General features: G+C 40.7%; 1 protein-coding gene and 1 long non-coding RNA gene across 2 annotated transcripts; both read left to right on the forward strand.

The window, feature by feature from the left end:
• Positions 1-1,648: 1,648 nt before the first annotated feature.
• On the forward strand, positions 1,649-15,747 carry LOC101446913 (putative adhesion G protein-coupled receptor F2P; the record flags this gene model as incomplete). The annotated part of the gene is made up of 7 exons (XM_004452794.3): positions 1,649-1,720; positions 3,726-3,768; positions 4,466-4,617; positions 6,573-6,806; positions 7,564-8,925; positions 13,205-13,246; positions 15,739-15,747. Coding segments are annotated over exons 1-7 (1,914 nt in total), but the record flags the coding sequence as incomplete, so codon positions are not given.
• LOC131280496 (uncharacterized) lies at positions 15,748-23,135 on the forward strand. Its single transcript, XR_009188108.1, has 3 exons — positions 15,748-15,798; positions 20,510-20,565; positions 21,800-23,135. It is a non-coding gene; the product is annotated as an uncharacterized lncRNA (long non-coding RNA).
• Positions 23,136-24,952: the final 1,817 nt, after the last annotated feature.

Below are 24,952 nucleotides of genomic sequence, written 5' to 3' on the forward strand. Positions count from 1 at the left end.
TGTTTTGGACAGGAGCTCCCCTAGCCCGGCCGGTCATAATAAATCTTTTTCCTTCTCAAAAATATTCCTGAGTCCTGACTTTCCGTATGTGATCATTGAATCTTTCTGCTTCCACAACAGTTTTAGATGATATTACTCAAAGCAGTAATTGTATTGGCAGTGACTCTAATAGGTAACTGAAGATTTTCATGCATTTGAATGATATAGTTTGGAATAAAAGATGCAAACACAACCTTATTTTACCTGGAATTGTATGTTCATCTGGGTTGCACTAAAAAACTTGAAAATGATAAGTATCAAAGTGATCTCTTTGCTTAAAGAACTACAGAAGTTCTTAAAAATTTTATTAACAACAGGCTGAGACAGGTAGTGCAAAATATTTCAAATAAACATTGTATTTCAATGGAATTTCAGCTAGGCAAGTATTTCAATGCAGGAAACATCAGTTTTTATCTGGTCTTTAAAATAATGGCATTGTATGCTATTGCTATAGAATTATACATTACTGGGATAAAGACATATTTCTCCTTGGCTAAAAATGTCAAATAGCAAACATCAACCATTGTGATATCTCCCTCCTCCGTCCCTCCTTCCATAATTTTCTCCCTCCCTCCCTCCCTTTCTCTCTCTCTCTCTCTCTCTCTCATTTCATTTTTTTAGTACATTGTATGCCCACTGTAGGTCAGACACTGTTCTAGGTGTTGAAGAATCAGTTTAGTTTTGACATCATTTCTGGTGGAAATAATAATAATAACAGGTCGTGCTCAAGGCCAGCTTTGAAGGGATTGCTATTTCTAGGCTGTTTGGACATAGGAAGCCTGTTGGCCTTCTGCACCCACCCATACGTTTCTCAGCCCTGCCTAACCTGGAGAGAGAACAACCATCCCTGCTCCTTAAACCTGGCAGATAAGGTAGAATCCAGTGAGCAGCTTTCTCTGCAGGGATTTCCATGTTAGGTGCCATGTGTAAATAGACAGCAGGATGGTGGTGGTGGGTGCTTCAGCATTTCCCTCACAGTGAAGGCTTGTGCTCGAACCTGCAGCCTCCTGGTAAGGTCCCTGGGAGACAGACACCTGACAGTAGGGGTCCAGGGGATGTCCCCTCTGGAGCAGAGAAGTTTGAGAAGACAGCACTGAGAACGGGCCGAGGCTCACAGGGCTGCCTGGGTCCAGATGCCGTGGAACCATGATAAAGCTTTGATGGGAAATGTTTTGACTTTTTTTTTTTCCCCAAAGATTTATTTTTATTTATTTAATTCCCCTCCCCTCCCCCGGTTGTCTGTTTTCTGTGTCTTTTTGCTGCATCTTGTTTCTCTGTCCGCTTCTGTTGTCAGCGGCACGGGAAGTGTGGGCGGCACCATTCCTCGGCAGGCTGCTCCCTCCTTCGCGCTGGGGGGCTTTCCTTATGGGTGCACTCCTTGCGCGTGGGGCTCCCCTACGCGGGGGACACCCCTGCGTGGCACGGCACTCCTTGCGCGCATCAGCACTGCGCATGGGCCAGCTCCACACGGGTCAAGGAGGCCCGGGGTTTGAACCGGGGACCTCCCATGTGGTAGACGGACGCCCTAACCACTGGGCCAAAGTCCGTTTCCCTGTTTTGACTTTTTAATTTTCTTTTTTATAGAAGCAAGACAGCGGTGTGGAAGACAATGGCACATATCCTTTCATTATTCTGCTTGGCATTTCTTTTGCCCACAGAGTCCTGCAAGATCTTATCCCAGGTAAAAAGATGAGAAAGAGTGGAGGATGACTTGGTGGGGAGAGTAAATGGAAAATCAAATCCATCGGTTAAATGGCTTTCAGTTACCTGAGCGGAGCTGTGGGGAGAAGAGGGTGATGGGGTGACTGGTTCAGTAGAAAAAGCTGCATATCCACTGGAATCTCATTGTAGCCAATAGCTGCAAATTTCTTTCCCATTAACTTTTCGGTAAGTTCCGCTATGCAATGAACTTTCATTGGTTTTTAAGCAGGGCAGTACCTATTCCTCAGGGCACTTGAAAGTCTATTGGGGCTAGAGGTTTGCATTAATGAATGCAAGGTACTAATGTCATGTTGTAGGCATGAGTAGTCTGGCACAATGAACAGTGTTCCACCCCAAATGGCAATAACACCGTCTCCAGGAAACATGATAGTGAATTGCATGGATGTGCTGGAACGTGCAATGAGCAACTCACTGGTTAATCAAAGTTTAACTGTACTGGACTGTTTGTAAAGTTTTGTGGGGCAATGTGCCCTATGGTTCCTTCTGGAATACTTCTCCTATCATAAATCATTTTAATTTCTCTCAGTATTTACTTAAAATGAGATGGGGGAAGATCATTAAAAGAGAGCGTAACAAATATTTCAAGCTTTTTTAGAAAGAGAATACTATTTGACCACTTTTGATTGTAAGATCTGGGAGAGACTTGAGAAGCCCCGCTTCTTTATTTTCCATATGGGGAAACTGGGGCCCATGGTGGAAAGTGATTTGCTTGAGGTCACATACCTATATAGCCACAGGGCCAAGGCCAGAACCCCTGACTTCAGATTCTCGGTTTCTTGCTCTTTCCACTTTGATGTGTGCTTCCTTGGGCAGACCCAAGTTTTCAATTTGGATTCTCTGTTAGTTTTCATTTGATTTGGAGCAGGGAAGTTTCTTAATGACATAGAGAAAAACTATTGTGAAAGAGAAAGGAACATGAACCCCAAGTGTTAGTATATATGAATACAAGTTGGAGTAATAATACCAAGGCTCTTCCTTGCCACTGGAGGACACCCTTCTGGTGCCAAACCAGTAAGATTCAGTTTCTCTCTCCCTCCCCCTACCTCTCTTTTACTCTTCACACATGCACATACACACACACACACACACACACACACAGTGCAACAGACTGAACTGGGTTTTGGGGGATATAAAAAAGCATGATACACAGTCCTTGTTTTCAAGGAACCTAAAATTTGGGAAGATTATATATATGCTAGATAGCAAGACAGCAAGTCAGTTGAATGTACCAAATGAGTGCTGTGGTGGTATGGATAATAAATCCTACAGGGCCTTGAAGTAAGACCTTCTGTACCTAGAGTGCATGCTCTTAATCACATATGATGCTGCCTCTCAGTGAAGGGTTAGGTATGATACAGATGAGCAGAATAGAGAGGGGCTTCCACTTGGAAGAGGTGGTGATGCTCATGGTAGAGGAGAGCCAGGTTTTGGGGGAGCCCTCTTACAGAAACAGAATATAAAATAGGATATTAAGTGAAAAATTAATGTTTACTTAAAATGAGAAAAGAAATCACAACAAATCTCAAATTAAGAGATGGTGAAGAGTATTACAAATTCAAAAAAATAACACACTATTTTTACTAATTAAACATGGATCCTGTGAACACATGGTGAGGCCCTCTGCCAGGACTTAGAAGGGACTCATATACTCAGGGGACCCCGAAGCTTAAGCTTTATTAACTCCTCGCTGCATCTGTCTCTGCTCATGTGATGTATTTCCCAGACAGAATAGGCCATTGTTAATGAAATGGAAGAGAGTTCACACTGAATAGCAGTGGGAGAGGAAGTTGTTCAGGCTGAAGGGGAAATAGGGTCATGGTAACATACTTCCTAGTGTCAGCTTTAGGTGGCCTTCCTGGCAACATAGCTGACTCAGAAATGGTTACAATCTGTGACTAAAATGAACCACCGGGCTGGTATACCAACAACTGATTTTGACCTGAATTTTGATTTTCCCTTTCTAGGCCGTAAGTAAAAGCAAGCAGAAGGAGCCTGCCGGGCCACATGGTATGTTGGCAGTGGTTACTTATCAATGGAGATCTTGCTGTTCACCCATCGAGCCAGCCCTCTGTTTTATGTCACGGCAGAGAGGACCCCTGGAGGGCTTGCACTTGGACTGTTTTATTTTTTCTCACAGTATATTGTACCTTTGACTCTAGTCCCTTTTTCCTCTCCTCCCAGTACTCTCTGCCCCATCGGGTCCAGTTTCTTTGCCATAGATCCTTTGGATTCAGTCGCCTCAAACGGGGCCAGTGGCTTGAACAGGTCTGTGAGAACTTATTGATGACATTGCTCCTTATAAAGTTTCAGTTCTGGAAAATTTCTAGAAAACATCAGGTGCAATGGCTTCATACTGTGTTCTGGAGGTCTTTAGGTGTCTGAGGAGGTGCTCAGGAGTTGCTGTGAGGTGAGAGTGACTGAGTGGACTGAACCATGAGCTCATGTCTCTCCCTTCAACTGGGGCAGTCCCACTTTCATCTCTTTTATACATTGGAGTTCAGGATAAGATTTTACTAGAAAGAATTGGATTTTGTTGCCAAAAAGGTATGGTGGCCATGAATTTACTTAAGTATCCCTCCATTTCACACACACAAAAATCCATACGATTTAGGTGCCTTCACTACCAGAACCCCTCAGAGACTGGCCCAAGGCAGCCCAGAGCCCAGACCTCTTGAGCTGATGCTGATGCCTTTTATTTCTCCAGGAGTATGTGATGGTCTCTGTGTGGACAATTCCCATTGCAGTCAACCTTGCCCTCCAGACACTCAAGGATATATGGGTTTTTTATGCAGGAAAAAGAAATGGAGCAAAGTCACTGATACCTGCAGCACCCTTAATGCCTTCAACATCTTTGAGGTAATATCCTTTCTCTCAGCATGGATTCTAATGTGGATTCTATGAGCAAAGTGAAACCCCAAATTTGTAACTCATATTGCCCTCAATTAGAGAAAGAGCATGGGGCAGGGAGGCATGTATGTCAGTTTTGTCAATATACAGGCAACTACGTACTTTCTCCCTCTACACCAGAATTGTGTTTCAAAAAATGAACAGCTGGAAGTTTGTGTTTCAGCCCCATTCTCACTCCCACACAAAGGGAATCTGCTCATTTAGTTAGGGCTAGAAGAGGTTCCCAGGATTCTCACCATCTTCCTTTCCATCCTCACGTCAGCCCTTTTAATACTCCAAAGTCTCGCTCTTCAGTGTCCTTCACTGATCAGTAGCCTGGAGCATCCTCTGAGAACTTGTTAGACAGGTGGAGTTTGGGCTCCATCCCAGAGATGTGGATCAGAGTCTGCATTTTTATCACAATCCCAGGTGATCCTGTACTCATTAAAGCAGAGAAGCCCTGGTCTAAAGGGAAAGACTCTACCATGAAACTGACATATTTCTGCAAATGCTTAAGTAATAACATATTTCTGATCAAATCTAATAAAAATAATAAACTCAGGTCAAATGTTATTTTCTCTTCTTTTGTTTCTTTTCTCTCTTTTCCAGTAGTGACTTTACCTTTTAGAGAGTTCACCTCCTGATTCCTTCAGAGTCGTCTTGGCTTTAGCATTGCTTTTGTCCTAGGAATATTGCAACCCCCCGTTTTGGGTTGGTCAGGATGAGCACCAGTGGGTGCTGCTCCAGAAGTCCCTGAGCAGACTTTGTAAGGCTGCCCACCCCGTGGTATCTGCCCTTAACATTTAGAAGACTGAGCACAGATACACATGGAAGGCCACATGCCATATATCTTAATATTTAAGCATTTGAAATCATGCTCACAAACTGCTAAATAAAAATCCATCTATGCCCCATCCCAGGCTCCATCCTGCACCTTGAGGGACATGGACATCCAAGGCCACATATCCACATGGAAAACAGGTGCCCCTTGCCCACTTCTTAGGTATAGTGGTGAGCACACTGGTGGCATGATCCATCCTAGGTAGGACAGACTTATGGAAGAAGCCCATACAGGCCCTGGTAGAGGGCTTGGTATTGTTGGGCAGGGACTTTCTGTGTCTGGAGTCTGGGACATGGGCTCTGGGTAGAGATGTTCTTTTGGCCCTTGGACCCCTCATCCCATGTGGAAAGGCACAGGTTGAAAGAGGACCAGAAAGAGGTTCTCTGATGCAAGTTCAGCAAACTTTTTCCCTAAAGGGACAGATGGTAAATATTTTAGGCTTTGTGGACAGATGGTATCTGTTGCAACTACTCAACTCTACAGTTGTAATATGGAAGCAGTTATAGACAATATGTAAATGAATAAGTTGGCTGTCTTTCAATAAAATTTTATTTACAAAAACAGTCATTCAGCCTGGGGCAATAGTTTGCCACCCCTGCTTTAAAGCATGGGACCTGGAACCTGAATCTATGGGAGATACTGTCTGCCACTATTTTTAGTCATTCTTCTCTCCTGGTATTCCAGTTGATTGGTTCAGACTTCTTTTTTTAAAAAAGAATATGCTCATATCTCATGCTTTCTACTTTAAGAAATAGTGAAAATAAACTTAAGGGGTACTAGTAATTTATGCACTCACACATACAGTATGTATACACAGAAGAGGTCTGAAATGGTATGTTAAAGATAAGATTGCTATTTTTAAGGAGTGAGGTTAAGGCAATTTGGGGATTGTGAGTTTCCTTTTCTGGCTATACACCTTGGTATTGGTCAAATTATTCAACAGCACATGTGACTGAAAATGTAAATTAGAAAACATTAAGCAATATACAATTATGTAATAAGGCCATCCTAAATTTTCATAAAGGTACTTTTTCATTTGAAACAAAAGTAACAATGAAATGTCTTTCTTTTTGCCATTTCTTAGATGGATTCATATTTATTTCAACCACTTGGAGAAAATATAAAACTACGGGAATATGCTGAACAGCCTGAGACCATTATAGATATTTTGATGCAAAGATGTCCAAAGGATTTGTCTTGTGTACTTAGAAACATTCAGCAGTCTCCCCGGATACCAGGAAACATCGCGGTCATCGTGCAGCTCTTACATAACATATCAACAGCGCTATCAACACATGTTGATAAGGCAAAGATGCAGGTGAGTGGCCTTGAATATTTGGCAGAGCATCATTTCAGTGGAAAGTGTCTTAATATTTAAATGTTCTAGTTGGAGTTTTATATGAACTTCTTGGAGACTGGAAACCATGTCTTTTACCTCAGTATTGCTGATGTCTACATAGCAATTAAGATAAATCTTAATTGAAGAAAGAATGAATAAATGAATGGAGCGGGCACATTCATTCAGCAAATATTTATAGAGAGCACTTGTTTTGTACTTTGGTGGACACTGGGATGTTCTTTTCTAATGTATATTTTGGTTACTAAAAACCTTTGAGAACCATTCCAAGTTCTGTGGAGAGAACTGTGTACCTGTAAGATTTCCTGCACACAGATGGGATTTAATAACTGTTAACTGCATGATAGATATTCTAACCAAATTGGTAAGCAAATTGATAGTTTTGCCCAGGTGTCAAGTGGAACTGATGATGATGGTAATGAGCATGGTAGAGGCTGCCCACTTCCTGCCTCAAGGAAGACATTGCATAAATGGGAGGAGGGCATGGCAAGATAATTCCTTGTAGCTGTCTCCTCTAACTAAACATCCTTGTGCATGGGAGTCACCTGGAGATCTCATTAAAATGATGATGCTGATACATTAGGTCTGGAGCCAGGCCTGAGATTCCACATTCCTGAGAAGTTCACAGTGGGTGCCTATGCTTGCTGATTGGAGGACCACACACTATAAAAGTGATTCAGAGAGTGGCTCAGTACTAATGCCTGTTCTTCATTGGCAGAGTTACAGCATCATGGCCAACCACATTCTTAACAGCAAAAGCATCTCAAACTGGACCTTTATACCTGACAGAAATAGCAGCTGTGTCCTTCTACACTCAGTCAACTCCTTTGCAAGAAAGCTATTTATAAATAAACAACCCATTGACATATCGGATGCCTTCATTCACACCTTGGGTGCCACCATATCCAGAGACAACCATGGAAAGAATTTCACTTTTTCAATGAGAGTTAATGACACCAGCAATGAAGTCAAAGGGAGGGTGTTGATCTCTAGAGATGAACTTCAGAAGGTGCCTCTCTCTTCTCAAGTTGTCAGCATTGCATTCCCAACTCTAGCGGCCATCTTGGAAGCCAGTCTATTTGAAGGCATCACTGTGAATGGTCTTGTCTTGTCTGTCATTTCACCTGAGGAACTGACAAGAGTCTCACTGATTTTTGAAAAGATCAACAAGTTGGTGGAGAGGAGAATGCAGTGTGTTGGCTGGCACTCCTTGGAGAGCAAATGGGACCCGAAGGTCTGTAAAATGATTCAAGAAGACTCCCAGCAAGTTATTTGCAAATGTAGGCCAAGCAAGTTGTTTACTTCTTTTTCAATACTTATGTCACCCCACACCTTGGAGAGCCCTGTCCTGATTTACATCACAAACATAGGCCTGGGCATTTCAATTTGCAGCTTGATCCTTTGCTTATCAATTGAGGCCTTGGTCTGGGGGCAAGTGACAAAGACAGAGGTCTCGTATTTACGCCACTTGTGCATTGTTAACGTTGCGGCTACCTTGCTGATGGCTGATATATGGTTCATAGTGGCTTCCCTGCTTAGTGGTCCAGTGACACACCATAATGGATGTGTGGCAGCAACATTTTTTGTTCATTTCCTTTATCTTTCTGTGTTTTTCTGGATGCTTGCCAAGGCACTCCTCATCCTCTATGGAATCCTGATTGTTTTCCATACACTGCCTAAGTCAGCCGTGATAGCATGTCTCTTTTCCATGGGCTATGGATGCCCTCTGGTCATTGCTGTCACCACAGTTGCTGCCACTGAGCCTGGCCAGGGCTATCTGCGGCCCGAGGCCTGCTGGCTCAACTGGGACATGACCAAGGCCCTCCTGGCCTTTGTGGTCCCAGCACTGGCCATTGTGATGGTGAACCTGATCATAGTTACACTGGTGATTGTCAAGATCCAGCGAGCGTCCATTGGCAATTCCATGTTCCAGGAGATGAGAGCCATTGTGAGAATCAGTAAGAATATCGCCATCCTCACCCCACTGCTGGGACTCACCTGGGGATTTGGAATAGCCACAGTCTTCAATGATCGCTCCCTGGTTTTCCATATTATCTTCTCCTTGCTTAATGCTTTTCAGGTGAGTCCAGATGCTTCCGACAAAACCACAGTAAGAGAATTCATGGAGAAGTTTTGTGCCAGGATGATACTGGCATCAGATTTCTATATAAAAGACGATGGCTTTGGAATAGGACATTGAATAAAAAAATAAGCTTTAGTTCTAGAAAGTGCTGGATTTGAATCCTGAGGCTCTCATTTACTAAGGAGTAGTGTGATCTTCAGAGTTTTGGCTAACCTTTCCAAGCCGTATTTTCCTCACTTATAAAATGGGTATAATACTACCTACTTTGTAAGTCTGTTTGGAAAATGAAATAGAATGTTAGATTTTCCCATCAAGTACCTTAGCACCAAGGACTAAAAGAATCCAAAGTTCCTAATAGCTAATAGTAAGCTGAGTTGTTACTATAGAAATCAAAGAGTACCAACACCCCTCAATCTAGGTATGTAACTAGAAGTATAAAATTTTGAAAAGTTATTTTATTTCCTTCCATTTAGAATATTAAGTTACTATTAGAAACCATCTTTTTTTAACAAGCCATACAGAGTGGAATTAAAAAGTAATAGCCTCTCCTCTGTATCTCACCTCTATGAACTAAGCAATGTTAATGGGTTCATGTGTATCTTTGCCAAAGTTTCTACACTTATACAAATATATTTCCACACTATATAGGGTTAAAAAGCAATGTATATTTTTATGCGACTTGTATATTCACTTAAAATTATATCCTAACATTTTACCAGGTCACTATGTATAAATGTACCTCTTTCTTTTTAATAACTGCATAGTTTCCTGATATGTTTTTTTTGTCGTTGTTGTTGTTAGTGTTCCAGTGAGTCAAAGTTTATCATATTGAATGCTAAATATGTAAATAGGAACTAATGGAAAAGAAAGTTTTTATTTTTCTGTAAGAATCCAAAATATTATTTATTTCTGAATCTATGCTATAGCTAGGAAGACTCTTTCAAAAGTAACTGTTTTACCTAATCAATGATGGAGATTTTAAGTCAAATATCTTCTCATTTTTCTCTTTCAAAATTTAAATATAAATAATACTGTTTTACAATAAGTGTTTCGATGCCTAGGAGAACAATATTAATAATAGGGATGCCTCACGTTCTAAATCATTCAGTATTTTTTTGCATTTCTATAGAAAACATTCTTTCCTACATTTAGATAGCTTTTAGTAATTATTGAGTGCTTTCCTCAAGTTTACACAGCAAGTTGTTTATAGAACTGGGATTAAAAACCCAGTTTTCCTAAATTTCTGTCCTGCATGTTCCATGCCTGCTTTTCATGAACCCTTAGTGAGTTCACATCCCACTCCCCACCATTCTCCTTTCCTTATCTCCCTTGGGGCCATCTTAGCTGTGGTTTTTGTTTTGGGTTGGCCTGTGAGGACTTGTATGTTGACACCTAGAGTAGCTTCTCCCTGGCTTCTTTACTTGTCACAACAGGATCAACTTGTAGTTTCAATCTAGTTTCTGCCTTGATTCCTGGCAAGGAGCAGGGTGGGGCCCACGTAAGTGCCAGTTCTGGTGGGGCAGAGTGAAGCTGGGAGCAGGGTTTGAATGAAGGGCCGAACCTGGGGAGGCCTTCAGTCCGTGGTTTGCTGGAACCAACTTGTACTGGCTCCCAAGAGCAGATGGCTGTAGTTTCAGGAAATTTCCCAGCTGGTTTTTAAACATAGACAACATTAAAAATTAAATTATATAGAAAAACAAAGGTGGTACTCAAATCATCACTTCTCATTATGTTAATTCCAGTTTACTTTGCTCTTGAGGTTATTTGCACCTGTTGTGTCTGTTTGGGGGAAACACTGTAGGATGAGGAACTATTGTGAGTTTCTCCTCTCTTCCATGTTCCCTGAGTTTGCTAGATTTAAATTAACCATGGTGGGAGTATTTAACCACCAAGATTGGCAAATTCTACCAAGTAGGGCTTTTTCCCCCTTGGAAAGTTGTTTTTTGCCATTCCATCATGGATCGAGACACTCTTAAAGCCCAGTGTGGGAAGAGAGAAAGGGGAGCCATGGTGTGCTAAGTGGGAGACAGAATCATCTGAACCAGAAGCAGCAGGAGAAGCAGAGGGCTGGGTGAGCAGAGATGAGGGATAGGGGAGGTTGATGGAGCAGTCAGGGAAGAGAGACTCAGAAACACACTTGGTATGCCCAGAAGCTGTAGGAGGCCCTGCCTTTTGGAGATTTCTTGGCTCTATTTCCATAGGACTATCAACCACCCCTTTTACTAGGGAAGCATTATGTTGTCAACTGGGGCTTTACTGTTCACCTTGCCAATCCATATCTTCTGGTATGTGTTCTCTCGTATTTACTGTGAGTGTTTTGACTTCCAATTGTGGACTCGTGAAGTTTTGGAACTCCTCATAGGTGTTTTGGTGGGAGATAAGAAAAGCACATATTTGAAAACCTGGGAGAATACCTTGAGTGTTACCTGCTCAAATTGTGTTCCATTTGCTGAAAGAAAAGCAAAGAAGCTGTTTCGGTGAATCCTTTTTAGGAGTATTCTGCCATCCCTTCTCAGATACTAAACTTTATGACTAATATTTTATCCAGACTTTCTGAAGGATATTTAGCGTAACTTTTCCAAGGGATCATGGACAAATGAACAGTCATCTAGTGGAATATTTCACAGTTAAATATTTATGGCTACACAATTGCAGATTGCATAATTAATTAAACACATACATACATACATATGCACAGAGACACCACATTTATTGAGGACTTATTTTGTGCCAAGAATTATGCTAATTACTGGACATATAAATATAAATTGTCCAAACTTAAGGAGAGAAATTCTTCTTAGTCAGTTAGCCAGAGTCACCTATATTTGTGGAGGAAACATGCTAGAATTGTGGTTCCCAGAGCTTTTTGAAAAAGTTAACTCCTGGGCGAATTTCTTAGAGATTCTGATTTAGAACGCATTCCTAATACCAAACAAAACCAGGTTGCAATGTATTTGTACCAGGCATATTAATAAAATAATACCTTGTAACGTAATGGCCATGTCAATAATGACATTTTCTTCATAGGCACAATGTCAGATTTCAAAAGTTATCTTGTAGGCTAAAGGTGTTATACAAAAAAGTACTCTGATAAAAGCTACACAGGCACCAAACTTCTAAGTTTACTGGAATGGCTCAATGGAGGGATGTATTTTAGTGTGTTGAGGGGAATGGATGAATTAGGTGACCCTACACTGGTCCCTGTAAAGTCCTCTTCCTCTCATCTGAGCTTTTGACAGAGCACAGTAGCCGTGGGTTTTGGTATTGCTTTCTCTGCTGTAACATCTTTATGACTCCAGTTTTTAATAGGCCTCTGGACTTAGAGAGGGCTCATATTACTTAAGAAATTAATGCAGCTTAACAAGGAGCATGCCTAAATAAAATGTCCTCTTCTCACCTCTTAGTTTAGTCAGGATCCGAATGATCTCACTTTCAAGAGCAATTTGGTATAATGCATATTGCTTTCTATCACATTTTGAAAGTTGAATTTCTTGGCCTCATTTTTCTTATCTGTAAAATGGTACTCCTTTTTGCAGGTAGTTTTGTGCCAACATATGTAATAAATGTTGAAAATGAAAAAGGCCTGTAACTATACTTTAAGAGCCTGCTTATGACTTCAATGGGATCTCTCTTTTTATGGATAAGAGCTAGAGATAATTCATTCTCTCTATATCATTCAGAGCACTTGTTTTGTACTTAGAACTGTAATCTGTTTTGTGCTTAATTTTTTCTTGAGAATGCATATTGGATTTGTCTTTGTAAATTTTACAGCATTCTTTGGTTGGCTGGGTGGGGGCTGAGTGTTATGGGAAGCTGAGCACAGTGCTTGTGCTCTTTTCTATGGAAGTATTTTTCATTACTGATTGTTCAGGAACTGCAAGGCTGCTACCCATTGCATAACATTTCTGACTCTTTCTTTGACCATTATATTCTCAAGAGATGCACAGTGGCTCCTAAAATCCATAAAATTTTATTTTGCTAAAATTTAAAGGTAAAATTTTAAAATTTAAAAGGTAAGTTAAAATATTTCTGTATAAAGGCAGAAATCCTGGTCTGATTGGTTTACTGAAGCATCCTGAGTGTCTGGAACAGTAGGTGGCACAGGGAAAATGCTCAACCAATTTTTGTTGAATGAATGATTCCAGATGTTGTGACATTAATTCAAATATTTAATATATTTTTTCTTTTTACCAAAATAAGGATTATAATTACTATTTGTTTATTATAAATATTATTATTTTTAATTGACTCTTCCACCCTCTTTTGTGTACCTCAGGGCTTCTTCATCTTAGTATTTGGAACAATCCTGGATCCAAAGGTAAATTCTTCTTTCTGTTTTCTTTGCATTATCAGCACTTGGCCCTGAAATGTTCACTTGTAAAGACCACTTACTGAGAATCTTTCACCTCAATCATTTGTCCAGGCCCCTGAAATGGCCCACTGTTCTTCACAATGCAAGTACTATCTACCATCTTTCAAGCTCTTACAAGGCTAAGCATTTTATGTATATTAACTCTAATCCTTAAAATATTTCTGGATATTATTATTTTCAGTTTTACAGATGAGGAAACTGAGACTCAGCGTGATTAAGTGATTCAGTAGAAACCCACCCAACCTGGTTGAAGCAGAAAGGAATTAATTCAAGCTCATGATATCATCATGGGAGGGCCCCTCTTTGGCTTAGAGGCCACACACCAGGAATAATTCCCATGCACAGCACAGTGCTTCTTCATGAGATATACCATTGTGCCCCCTCCCTTTGTGGGGAAAAGTTGGCACAAAGGCCAGTATGAGCAGCAGATACTTAAACTAGAGTCACTGCTACTATTGTCTGCCTATTAGACCCTGCAGGAACCTGTTTCTTTGTGATGTTGTGTTTGATTGGCTTAGCCTAGGTCACATGCCTGCATCTTAGCTGCAAGGGAGGCTGGTAGAATGAATTCTACTTTGAAGAGCACTGGACTCAAGGTAGGGAATTCCCCAAACACAGAAAGGTGTTTAAAGATGGTGGATGGTGAAAACAAATAAAAAAAAAAAAACAAGTGAACAGAACATCAGTTTTCTTTTTTTATGCAGGCTCCTAAGACCACCTTCTTACCCCTGTATTATATTGCTTCCTGCAACAAGCAAAGCAAACAACCCTTCTCAGATGTGGATGAAACAGGATTAAAAAAAAAAACTATCAATTCTATTCTACTATTGAGTTAATACCAAAGATTTATGAAAGTGATATTTTCAATGGCCCTTTCATTTTACTTCCTCTAAGATCATGAGGATAACATATCAACCTAGTAAAAATGACTCAGAGTAGAAAATCAGACTATTGGTCTTATTTATCAACTGTGTGCTATTGGGAAGTTCCTTACCAATTGTGAACCCCAGATTTCTCAAACAGAATATAGAGATAATGATGCTTTTCCTGTCTTTTCCACTAGATTGTGGTAAAGAACTAATGCAATTTTGTAAGTGAAAACACTCAGAAGGCATTTAAGCTATTACACAGGTAAACCATATGATTTGTTTTATTCATCATAATACCACAGCTAGTATTTGTCATCAAAGTATCAGCAACCACATTACTATTTTTAAGTACACTACTGTTAAGTGTCTTGAGATGTGTAGAGAACTCTAAGACATGGAAACTTCCAACCAGATCAAAATCCCTTACATTTAAAATTGTAACATAAACATACTCAAAGATTTCACTGTCCTACCATACATAATTAATTGATGGAAAGTTGTATACACCAGTAGTCTTCAAACATTTAGGATCAGTAAAAATCAGTGAGCATGTACCCCCACGTGTTTATTATTAACTTACAAAATATATATTATGTACATTAGGAAATATAAACTTAAAAAGGACGAGAAAAAAGAGATATAAATAGAAGCCCCAATATGAGTTCACATATCCCAATGGACCCTGTGCACACTCTCCCCACCTCCCGGGGCAGTGGTCCTTCTTCTTTGGAGCTGGGTGACAATACTACATTTTCAGGGAAGGATGAAATCACACAGAGCTTGGAGACTTTGGTATACATTAATTGTGAAGACAGAATTTCTACGAAGTCTTGAAAGGTGGATAACATTTTTAAAGCAGAAGAGAAAAGAAAGGGGAAGTAAGAATAATGTGCGTACATTCAGCTGGAGAGGGAAAATGACTGAACAGTCTGTAATTGGAGTCAGTAGACATGAATTCAAGTCCCATTTTTCCTTAGTAGCTGACTGACTTTGGATGTAGCTTAATATCAGGGTCTTAAATTTCTCAGTTGTAAAATGAGGATAATAGTATCTATTTTACAGTATTATTTTCAGTACAAAATGAGTTAAATAGCAACTGTTAATTATTATTCTTGTTTTCTTGGTTCCATAGACCTTTGTTAAATAGACCAGGATCCTTTTCTGTTTGTTTTTACTCTGGATTAGCCCTCTAGAAGAAGAGATTTTAATAACTGATTAATTGTGGGAAGTGTTTGATTATTCAAGTACTCCAAAAACAGAAAAAAGAATCACAAAACTATACCAAGAAATTCCCAAACTTGTGGCAAAACTCTATTTCTTAGCTATTGAGTTAATATATGAGGCCCCTGAATCTAAATTTCCCATGCTGGCTCCACCTCTATCATCTATCCTTTCAAACCCCCCCCCCCCCCTTTTTCTCAGACCATACTACCAGATTATTGATCTTTCCATACCCACCATCAGGACCAGCTGTTAAAACATACCCTTACCACAATATTGCCAGGCACAAGCTTATGTTTCAATTTCTTATAATCTTTTTATTCTTAAATCTTTTTATTAAATCTCCAGATAAGAGAAGCCTTAAATGATCGAGTGACCTCTGCAAGATGGATCTCCAGATTATCAGAGGTAAAGATTTCATACTAATTTTTTCTTTCATTTAAAAGTCTGAAAAAATAAAAACAATGTTGGAATTTCTGGCATTTAGAATGTTGCTAACACTGCTACCTTAACACCTCATGGTGTGAGTTTTCCAGAAGTGCCAAGGAAGTGCCTCCTTGAGTTCTTCAGTTTGTTTCCAGAGTACAGGGACCACATCCAGAGGAATGAAAGTAGATTTAAATGTGTCACCAGGTTAGCAAGGTGGTGAAAAGGGGAAGAGCAGGTGATGAAGCAGAGAAGTAAGATAAGATGAGAAGGCTCTGGCTGTCATGACAGCTCACTTATTCTTTATGACTCCAAATGGTTGAGCCACTGCCAAAGGGTGAAAAGTTCTAGGGAAACAAATTTTAATCCCTCACAAAGCAAGGGTGGTCTGCTATCATCATTCCTGGAATTGTTTAGGTTGGCTTAGGGCCTATTCAGGGGTGTTGTAGAGAAGGTTCAGCCATTGATAGAGGCTGGACTATTACGTGCCCTTTAACTTCTCTTCCATTCCTGTCATTAAGAAATAATATTGTTATGCAAAGGGTGAGAACTATCAGCTATTCTGAGTGAGGGAAAAATTGGAAAAATTTTAAATGGCAGAGAAAGGGATTTAGGATTGGCACAAGGAACATAGCCAGTCGCTAGAGAAGGGGCAATTAGGGTTTCCCATGCCAACATCTGATAAGATCAATGTCGTGTGGCATGGAGATCTGCGTGCAAAGGGGTGATGGATCATTTAGCCCCCTGTGGCCCTGAGGATGGTCATTTCTCCCAATTTTCTTTGCCTTTCTATGGTCTATGATCTCTCCTTTGATTTCTTTAACCCTTTTCTTATCTTCTCTATTTTTTTCTTCCCTTTCCTTTCCTATTCCCTTTTTCTGTACTCTTTCCTAGACTGTGACCTTGGTCCTTGTCCTTGGGTCTCTATTCCTGACAGATTATGGATCTATTTACAATCTTTCTAGCTGAAAAAAAAAGCCTAGTTCTACTGAGAATAAACATCAATGATTATCTAGAGCAGTGGTTCTGAATCTTGGCTGCACATGGGAATCAACTGGGAAGCTCAAGAAAATACTATTCCCAGGATCCCACCCCTAGATACTCTAATTCTAATTTAATTGGCCTGCAGTATGACATGGGTCTTGGGATTTTACAAAGCTCCCAGGGGTTTCCAAAATACGATCAAGGTTGAGAACTGTTTTCTGTAATTTCTTAGCATTGCAGAGATTTGCCTCCAAACCGCTCACCTGATGTATGTATTCCCCTACAGCCTCACTCTAGTCTGCCACTGGGGGATGAGGGTTGACTCTTTCAGCCCCTTCCAAGTTTGCATTTCTCCTTTCAATATTGACCCTTTCAGGCCACTAAAGGGAAATTTTGCTCTCCATGCTATGGACAGTGATTTTACCCACTTTGTGTTTTTACATGAAAAATAAGTTGGAGTTATCCTCAGCATTTTATAATCAGTGGGTGATTGCTTACGTCTGGTTTTCAACCTGGCTGCACATTAGAATCTCCTAGGGATCTTTTTAAAAGATATCACTGTCCAGGCCCAAAAAGTTAAAGCTGAAACTCTGGGGGTGGCATCTGGGCATTTTATTTTATTTATTTTAATATATATTTCTTATTTTTTAGAAGATACTTAGATTGCATAAATGTTACGTAAAAAATATAGGGTTTCCTTTATGACCTGCTCCTCCCATCCCTCACATTTCCCACATAAACAATATCCTTCACAATATCCAATAAACAATAGTGTGGTACATTTATTACAATTGATAAGTGCATTTTGGGGCATTGCCACTAAGCATGGATTATAGTTTACATCGTAGTTTACACTCTCTTCCACACAATCTATGGGCTATTGGAAGATATATAATGGCCTATATCTGCCATTGCAATGTCATTCAGGACAATTCCCAAGTCCTGAAAGTGCCCCTGTGTCACACCTCTTTTCCCCTCTCCTTGCCTTCAGAGCCTTCAGTGGCCACTGTCTCCACATCAATGTTGTAATTTCTTCCATTGCTAGAATCACAATAACTCTATAGTAGAATACCAGTAAGTCCACTCTAGTACATAGTTCATCCCCCAATCTTGAAGATTCTGAGATGGTGATGTCCACCCTACCTCTAATTGATAGGGGCCTTCAATCTCATATAACTGATGGATGGACTCTTGCTTGCACTTGCAGGCTTTCTTGTTTCCTTGGTGTAGGTGGTTGTCCATCCTCACTTCCCCATTAGTTGTCCTGGGTGAGTCCAATGAACTGGAGAGTGGGTTTTGCAATTCTATTGGGGGCCAGGTCCCCACTTGCACATGGACAGCCTAAAGATTTAAGTCTCTTGGATGTACAGCTATCAACTCTAGCACCAACTATAGTTTCAAATAGAGGGACAGATAGCCATGTGTAGGGAAGCTATAATTGAGTCCAACTCTGTTTCAGGAGCACAAACTCCAAAGTAGGGCCCACTGCAAGGTACTAAACTCCAGAGCTATTTGGCATGACCGTAGGACCTAGGTGTCTCCAGAGCCTTCAGGAGCCTCACTATTTGGGGTAGTATCTACTTTGACAGTCTATGAAATCCTGCTGAGACATGCATAAGTATTACCTCTGGGATGACCTCCAGACTCACTTTGAAGTCTCTTAGCCATATAAGTTTATTTTTCTTTATCTTTACCCCCTTTTATTCAAGGTCTTTTTCCAGTTGCATTGCTAGTTGCTGATTGGTAGTAATCTCTTGGTGCCAGGGAGGCTCATCCCTGAGAGTCATGTCCCATGCTGGGGGGAAGGTAATGCATTTATATGCTAAGTTTGGCTTAGAGAGAGACCACATTTGAGCAACAAGGATGTCTCTGGAGGTAACTCTTAGGCACCCTACAACACTAGGCTAAGTTTCAATTTCAAGAACAAAGGCTTATAAGCATAGTAATCAATACCAAGGACCCATAAGTGAACCATCCTCCTTCACTAGTCATTGCCCCTGTACTTGGGGGATTGTTGCTATTCCATTAGAGAATGTGACAGAGCTCTTCAGGATGGGAATTCAATATTCTTTCAGTTATTGTGTGAATCTCCACCCACTGTGACAATGCCCCATGAACATTTGAAGATATTTATATACCTTATATGTATGTCCAGGTGAACTTCCTCCCATGTATCCCCCATCACTGACACCCCACACCAATGATCCTCCCCTGTCCCAGGTGTAACCCTTCTGTGATCCAAATCTTCAAAAATGAAGCCAATAAAATAGCCAAATACAATTATTAGGAAAATGAAATAATAATGATAAGTTTTAATATAAGAAATAAAATACATAAAAATAAAAAACTAAACGAAAATAAAAATTTTAAAAATTGGAATATTAAAAAATAATGAAAAACATTAAAAATTTTTTGGACATTTTGCTTTTCATCACTGTAATTTCTGTTGTCCGTATGTACAGTGACATTTTCTTCCATTTATTCCCCAGTATCTTACTTTATTTCATTTTGTTTTCAAGGAAGTTTTAGGTCACAGTAAAGTCACATACAGAATACAGAGGACTCCCATATACCCAACACCCTCTCCCTTTTCCCCCTTCCTCTGTTAATACCTTTTTGTATGTGGATGGTACATTTGTTACAACCAATATATAAATAATGAAACATAGCTACTAACCAGGGTCAGTGGTTCACATTTTAGACTGTACCCTTTCATAAATTTTGATGATATTTAGCATGACCTTTGTCCATCATTGCAAGATCATGTAGAACTCTTCCATTGTCCAATAAATATCCCCTGTTCCATCTATTCTAGTCCTCTCTTTCCCTGCCCCCACCTTCACACCTTGGATGACAAGTTTCACAGTTACTTGCAACAGCACTGAGGTCTTGACACACTGGTTTGTCTTCCCCTCTTAGGAACTGCCCATGCTCTTGAGAGACTCCCGCCTCTCTGAGAACATATTGATCCTCCCAAGGATGGGAGTCCAACTCCTTCCCGCTCATAATGTGGGTCTCCACCCCCAGATACAACACATTACGACAAAATGATCTCCTGCATACTCCCTAGAAGCCTGCCCCAGGTGCACCCTGTCCCGAATGCCCCCCCCCCCCATCCAACACCCTAAACCAATAACCCTTCCTTGTCTTATTGCCATAAGAGCATTCCCAACTTTGTATTTTCAACTACATACTCGCCAATCCCCAGTGTTCACCTGATCCCTCCCCTAACCCTACCCCCGGTCAGTGCCAGCTCCCCAGACCCAGGATAATAAACACATGCTTGCCTATGTTCATTTCACATCTTTGGGATGAATGAGTTCATGCTCATTTGATAATAATTCTACTGGTGAATTTATGTATAACCATGGTATCAATGGGCATCTTGAAAGGGGATGACCTCAACATTGAGAATTTCCACTGAGAATGAACAATTTGAGGACCAGAGTTATTTCAGTGCCCATTCCTCCCTCTGCACCATGTGCCCCCTCCCCTCAGGAGGGGCTCTCTCAGAAGAGGGCTCCAGGCCAGGCCAGGGAGTAGGAGAATCAATCACATTGGCCTGTTCCCATGTAGTCAGTGGTTCTAATGCAAAAAGAGAGAGGGATACAGTGAAAGAATAAAATAAATTGCTATGATCACAATTCCCATAATTGAATAGAAAACAGACTAATAATGATAACTGCAATTACACTTTTGTCTTCAATAGCACCTTTCTTCTGAATTCTCTTGTCACCCCACCAAGGGGCCAAGTTAACAAACCAGGTGAGACCTCTACCTTGGTAGGTAAGTGCAAAACAAGGAGGTCCCCATATACATATCAAATACATGGCATTAAAAAAAAAATCAAAATCAGAAGTGATTTTTTTTGGTTGAAATTATTCTCCATAAACAATATTTTCTCACCCAATGAAGGTTAGATTTATTCACAGTTCTAATTTCTGGGCTACTGTAGTTTTTTTGTTGTCCCCGCAAAACAATCAGGCATGTCTGAGGAAGCTTGTATATTAGCCAGGGTGTAAAAAGAGGGGAGCAGGCAGAGGTGCCAACTCTACTTAGCTGCTCCCTCTCCTCCATCTCCTCTCTAGTTTCCCATCCCTGGGACATACTATCTGATATTAGCAATAGCCCAGATTTCCCACTGAGACCCTTCCTTTTTCCCTAGTCTTGGAAGATCAGGGAATTATGGAAAGCAAAATTCTTGAGCAGCCTTAGGGAAAATGTAGATGTTTATTACCACTTTAGGTAGCTTGCGGAGAGATGGACAAAGATGGAAGAAGAAACAGAGTTACAGAAGGGGGCCATAAAGGCAAACAGAAAAAAGAGACACAGATTGAGCAACTTGGAGACAGGGTTGGAAAAGAGAGCATCATAGATACATGTGTGCAGACACATGTTTTCCAACACTATTTCTCAATGTTCTTCTAGATCTAGAGAAAGAAAACCAGAGAGTGAGAGACAGGCAACTGCACTGAGACACAGAGAGAGACAGAGAGATTCAGAGAGAGGCTGAGAGATACATAGAGAGAAGAGAAATACGAAGAAAACAGTGAGAGCGACACACACAGAGACTGGGACTCACAGAGAGACACATACATCATGACAGAAACAAACAGCGCGAGAAGCAGAGAGAGGCACTCAGTTGTGTAGACTGAGCCAGTGAGAGCTTCCCTCCCTCCTCTCATTCCAACACACTCAGGCTCCAGCAGTTTCTGCGGCTGAGACCTCTTGTAGAACTTTGCACAAAGAAATGGGTATTTTCTAGGAAGAGTTACATTTAGTCCAACTTAGAGAAAGACAGTGCTTATCACTCAACATATGTAGGTGCTAGATAAAGCCTGAGCCTGTTCCCTGAATTCCAGAGTGAGTTACAGGGAAGAGACCCTCCATCCGTCAAGGAACCAAAAGGGGCATATTATTCAAGAAAGAGCGAGTTTATAATGCAGTTGTCCTGAGGCCTTTAGGTATATTAAAGCTGTGATTTTCTGTTCTTGACAAGGTCATACATTCCAGGAGTGGCAGAGCCATGCGGAGAACCATGCTTAGTCCTGCCTCTGGGGAGTTTGAAGGAAACCTCACAATTACGGTGCTGACGACGGAGAGCATGAAGTACAGAAATGATGGACAGACCCTCTTTCTAGGCTTGTGTCTGCTGCTATACATTTCTCCCCCAATTACAGTCAACATATGCCATGCTGGACATCCACAAGGGAACAGAAAGGCAAAGATGGCCACGGCAGGACCGTGATCTTGTCAGGGCTTCAAGCTTCATATTGTTGGGTCATATTTATCCTCAGGAAATGGTCTCTGGCACATCTAGGCACGGTGGTCTGGGGTGTCACCCAGGTGGATTCTGTGGGTAGCTGAGGGAAGGACTCTAATGAATAGTCAACAACAGTTGGGCTGACTCTAATTAGGTCGTTGCTGGTTCTAGTTACAAAAGGAATGCTCCTGCTAGCCTATTCTGTTCCTCCACATTTGAATTGGTTGGATGATCAGTCTGGAGGTAGGCTTGCAAATAACTTATCTGGCCATGACTAAGTGAAAAGTAGAGAGCTTTTGAAAAAGATGTTTATTTTATGTCAAAGAAACTGGAGACTGGAGCAATAAGCCACAGCTAATCAAGGATTGAGCCAGAGGTAGAAACCCATTCCCTGCCTCCCAACCTTGGACTTTCTCCCCAAGACTTTCTAGCCACCTTGTGGCTTTCTGTCCGTGCTGATAATGTAAGGTTAACTCTTGCCAACGATGATTTTTTTGAAGTTTAGGATGGGAAATGGGAAATACCATATTTCAAGTAGAGAGCTGCTCATTTTCTTCACCTAGTATGTAAACAAATTCAACATTCAAACCTGGAGGCACATGGCAAGAGAACAGTACTGTGGGTAGAAGCCCTTCTTTACAAAACAAGCACATAGGCAGTTGCAGTTGAAGAAAACTGTGGATAAAGGAAAAGGGGGCATGACTAGACCCTAATTACCCTACCAAGAAACCAGTTTTAATTATTTATATTACAAATGAGAAATTGGATCTCATTTTCCTTTTGTGAATGAGTGGAGTCTCCCTCCCATTCTCTTTTTCTATTTAATTAAAAATGTCTTCCTCAAAGTGGGGAAGTTTGAGAAAGCAAAAATATAATAAAGAAGTCAATCAGAAGGTAGAAAAATTCACCAACCTGGAGAATGAGTCATCTTTCATCCCTCTCAAATGAAGTCAAATTTGCTTTAATATGCCATTTCTCAGGATATCTGTAGGGTATCTCTTCAAGGGAAGGGAATGGGACAGGCAAAATTTTTGTTTTCTTGATACAGGCATTTAGGTACAAAAATGTGTCACTTACCCAGAGTTAATATGTTGAAGTGAGGATGGAATCTCATGAAGTTAAGTAGTTATAGGATTATAAGTCCAGAAAAACTTTAGAAATGACTGAATCCAATTGCCTCATTTTACAGATGAAAATTCTGAGTACTGGGGGTGGGAGTTGGGATGGCTCTTCCATCTTTATTGCACATTGCACAATCATATCTAGTATTAGAGAACACTCAGATGCACTCACTTTCCTAAGAATGCCAGAAAAGGCACTCTAACTTGGGCTTATCCTTAACTATGAAGGGCATGCTCTAGGATGCTAGGAATCTTGGAATTCTTTGGGAGTGCCTAGAAGAAGAATGAATTCTCTCCTGCAGCCCACAATCTAATCTGCACCATTCTGAAAGAGTAAATGAACTGCATGGATTAGGTTGGCCTGTAAGGAGACATATTTAGTATCCTGCTCACAGCTCACCAGGGAAGTGACTTGTTCTGGTGGCCTCAGAAGAAACTGGTGCTTACTCTGTCTAAGAAGGATTTGTAGGTAGAAGACTTCCTAGATCGTAATTGTTGGGAATGGCATCTAATACCTTGTTCTTTGGTTTTCTCATATATTAAATAAGGGTAACAGAGCCTACCTTATAGGGTTATTGTGAAGATCAAATGAACAAAAATAAGTAAAGTACATAACAGAGTACTTGGCAGATAATAATTGCTCATTAAAATAGTTGTTTTTTTATGAGTATCTCTGAATACATGCTCACACAGAGACTCACACAAACATAAGCAAACACACAGCCATGGCCTTTGGCATGAGTTTGGATGTAGACACTCTCATGGGAATTAGTTCATTGACATCCAAATGAAGGATTAAAGTATTTGATTCAGTCTGTTCTATATCAGGGGTATCAGCTAACAAAATCTGCTGAACTTGGCATTGAACAATCCTTTCATTCAGTGTTACCATTTTTGTAATAAATAGTTCTATACCTGGGAAAGAGGAGTAGACACATAGGGCTCTTCTTTTTTTTGAAATTATAATTATTTATTAATTTTTAAAGAGAACCTAACCTAATATTACCATTCAGGAAAGAGGTTTTTTTTTTTTTTTAATGTCACATTAAAAAAATATGAGGTCCCCATATAGCCCCCACCCCCTTCACCCCACTCCTCCCACATCAACAAACTCTTTCATCATTGTGGCACATTCATTGCATTTGGTGAATACATGGATAGTGGTTTACATTGTAGTTTACACTCTCACCCAGTCCACCCAGTGGACCATGGCAGGACCTATGATGTCCAGGAACTGTCCCTGCAGTATCAGCCAGGACAACTCCAAGTCCTGAAAATGTCCCCACATCATAGCTCTTCTTCCCTCTTCCTACTCTCAGCAGCTACCATGGCCACTTTCTCCACATTAATGCTACATTTTCTTCCACTACTAATCACAATAGTTCCAGAATAGAATATCAGTAAGTCCAGTCTAATCCATACACTATTTCTCCATCCTGTGGATCCTAGGATGGTTATGTCCACTCCATTTCTATATCGAGAGAGGGCTTAGATTCCACATGGATGATGGATGCAATTCTTCTGCTTGCAATTGTAGGCACTCTTGGCTTCCTGGTGTGGTGGTTAATCTTCTTCACTTCCCTGTTTGCTGGCTGGAGTAATTTCATTAAACCAGAGGGTAGGAGTTGCAGGTCTGTTAAGGCTCAGAGCCTGGCTATCACATGGATAGTCCAGAGATTCAGGTCCCCTGAGCATACACCAAACCCCATCACCAACCACAGGTCTGGTAAAAGTGACAGGAGAGGCTTGTAAACAAAGATCACATCTG

The sequence above is a fragment of the Dasypus novemcinctus genome, chromosome 11 (assembly GCF_030445035.2).
Source record: "Dasypus novemcinctus isolate mDasNov1 chromosome 11, mDasNov1.1.hap2, whole genome shotgun sequence".
Taxonomy (NCBI): Eukaryota; Metazoa; Chordata; class Mammalia; order Cingulata; family Dasypodidae; genus Dasypus; species Dasypus novemcinctus.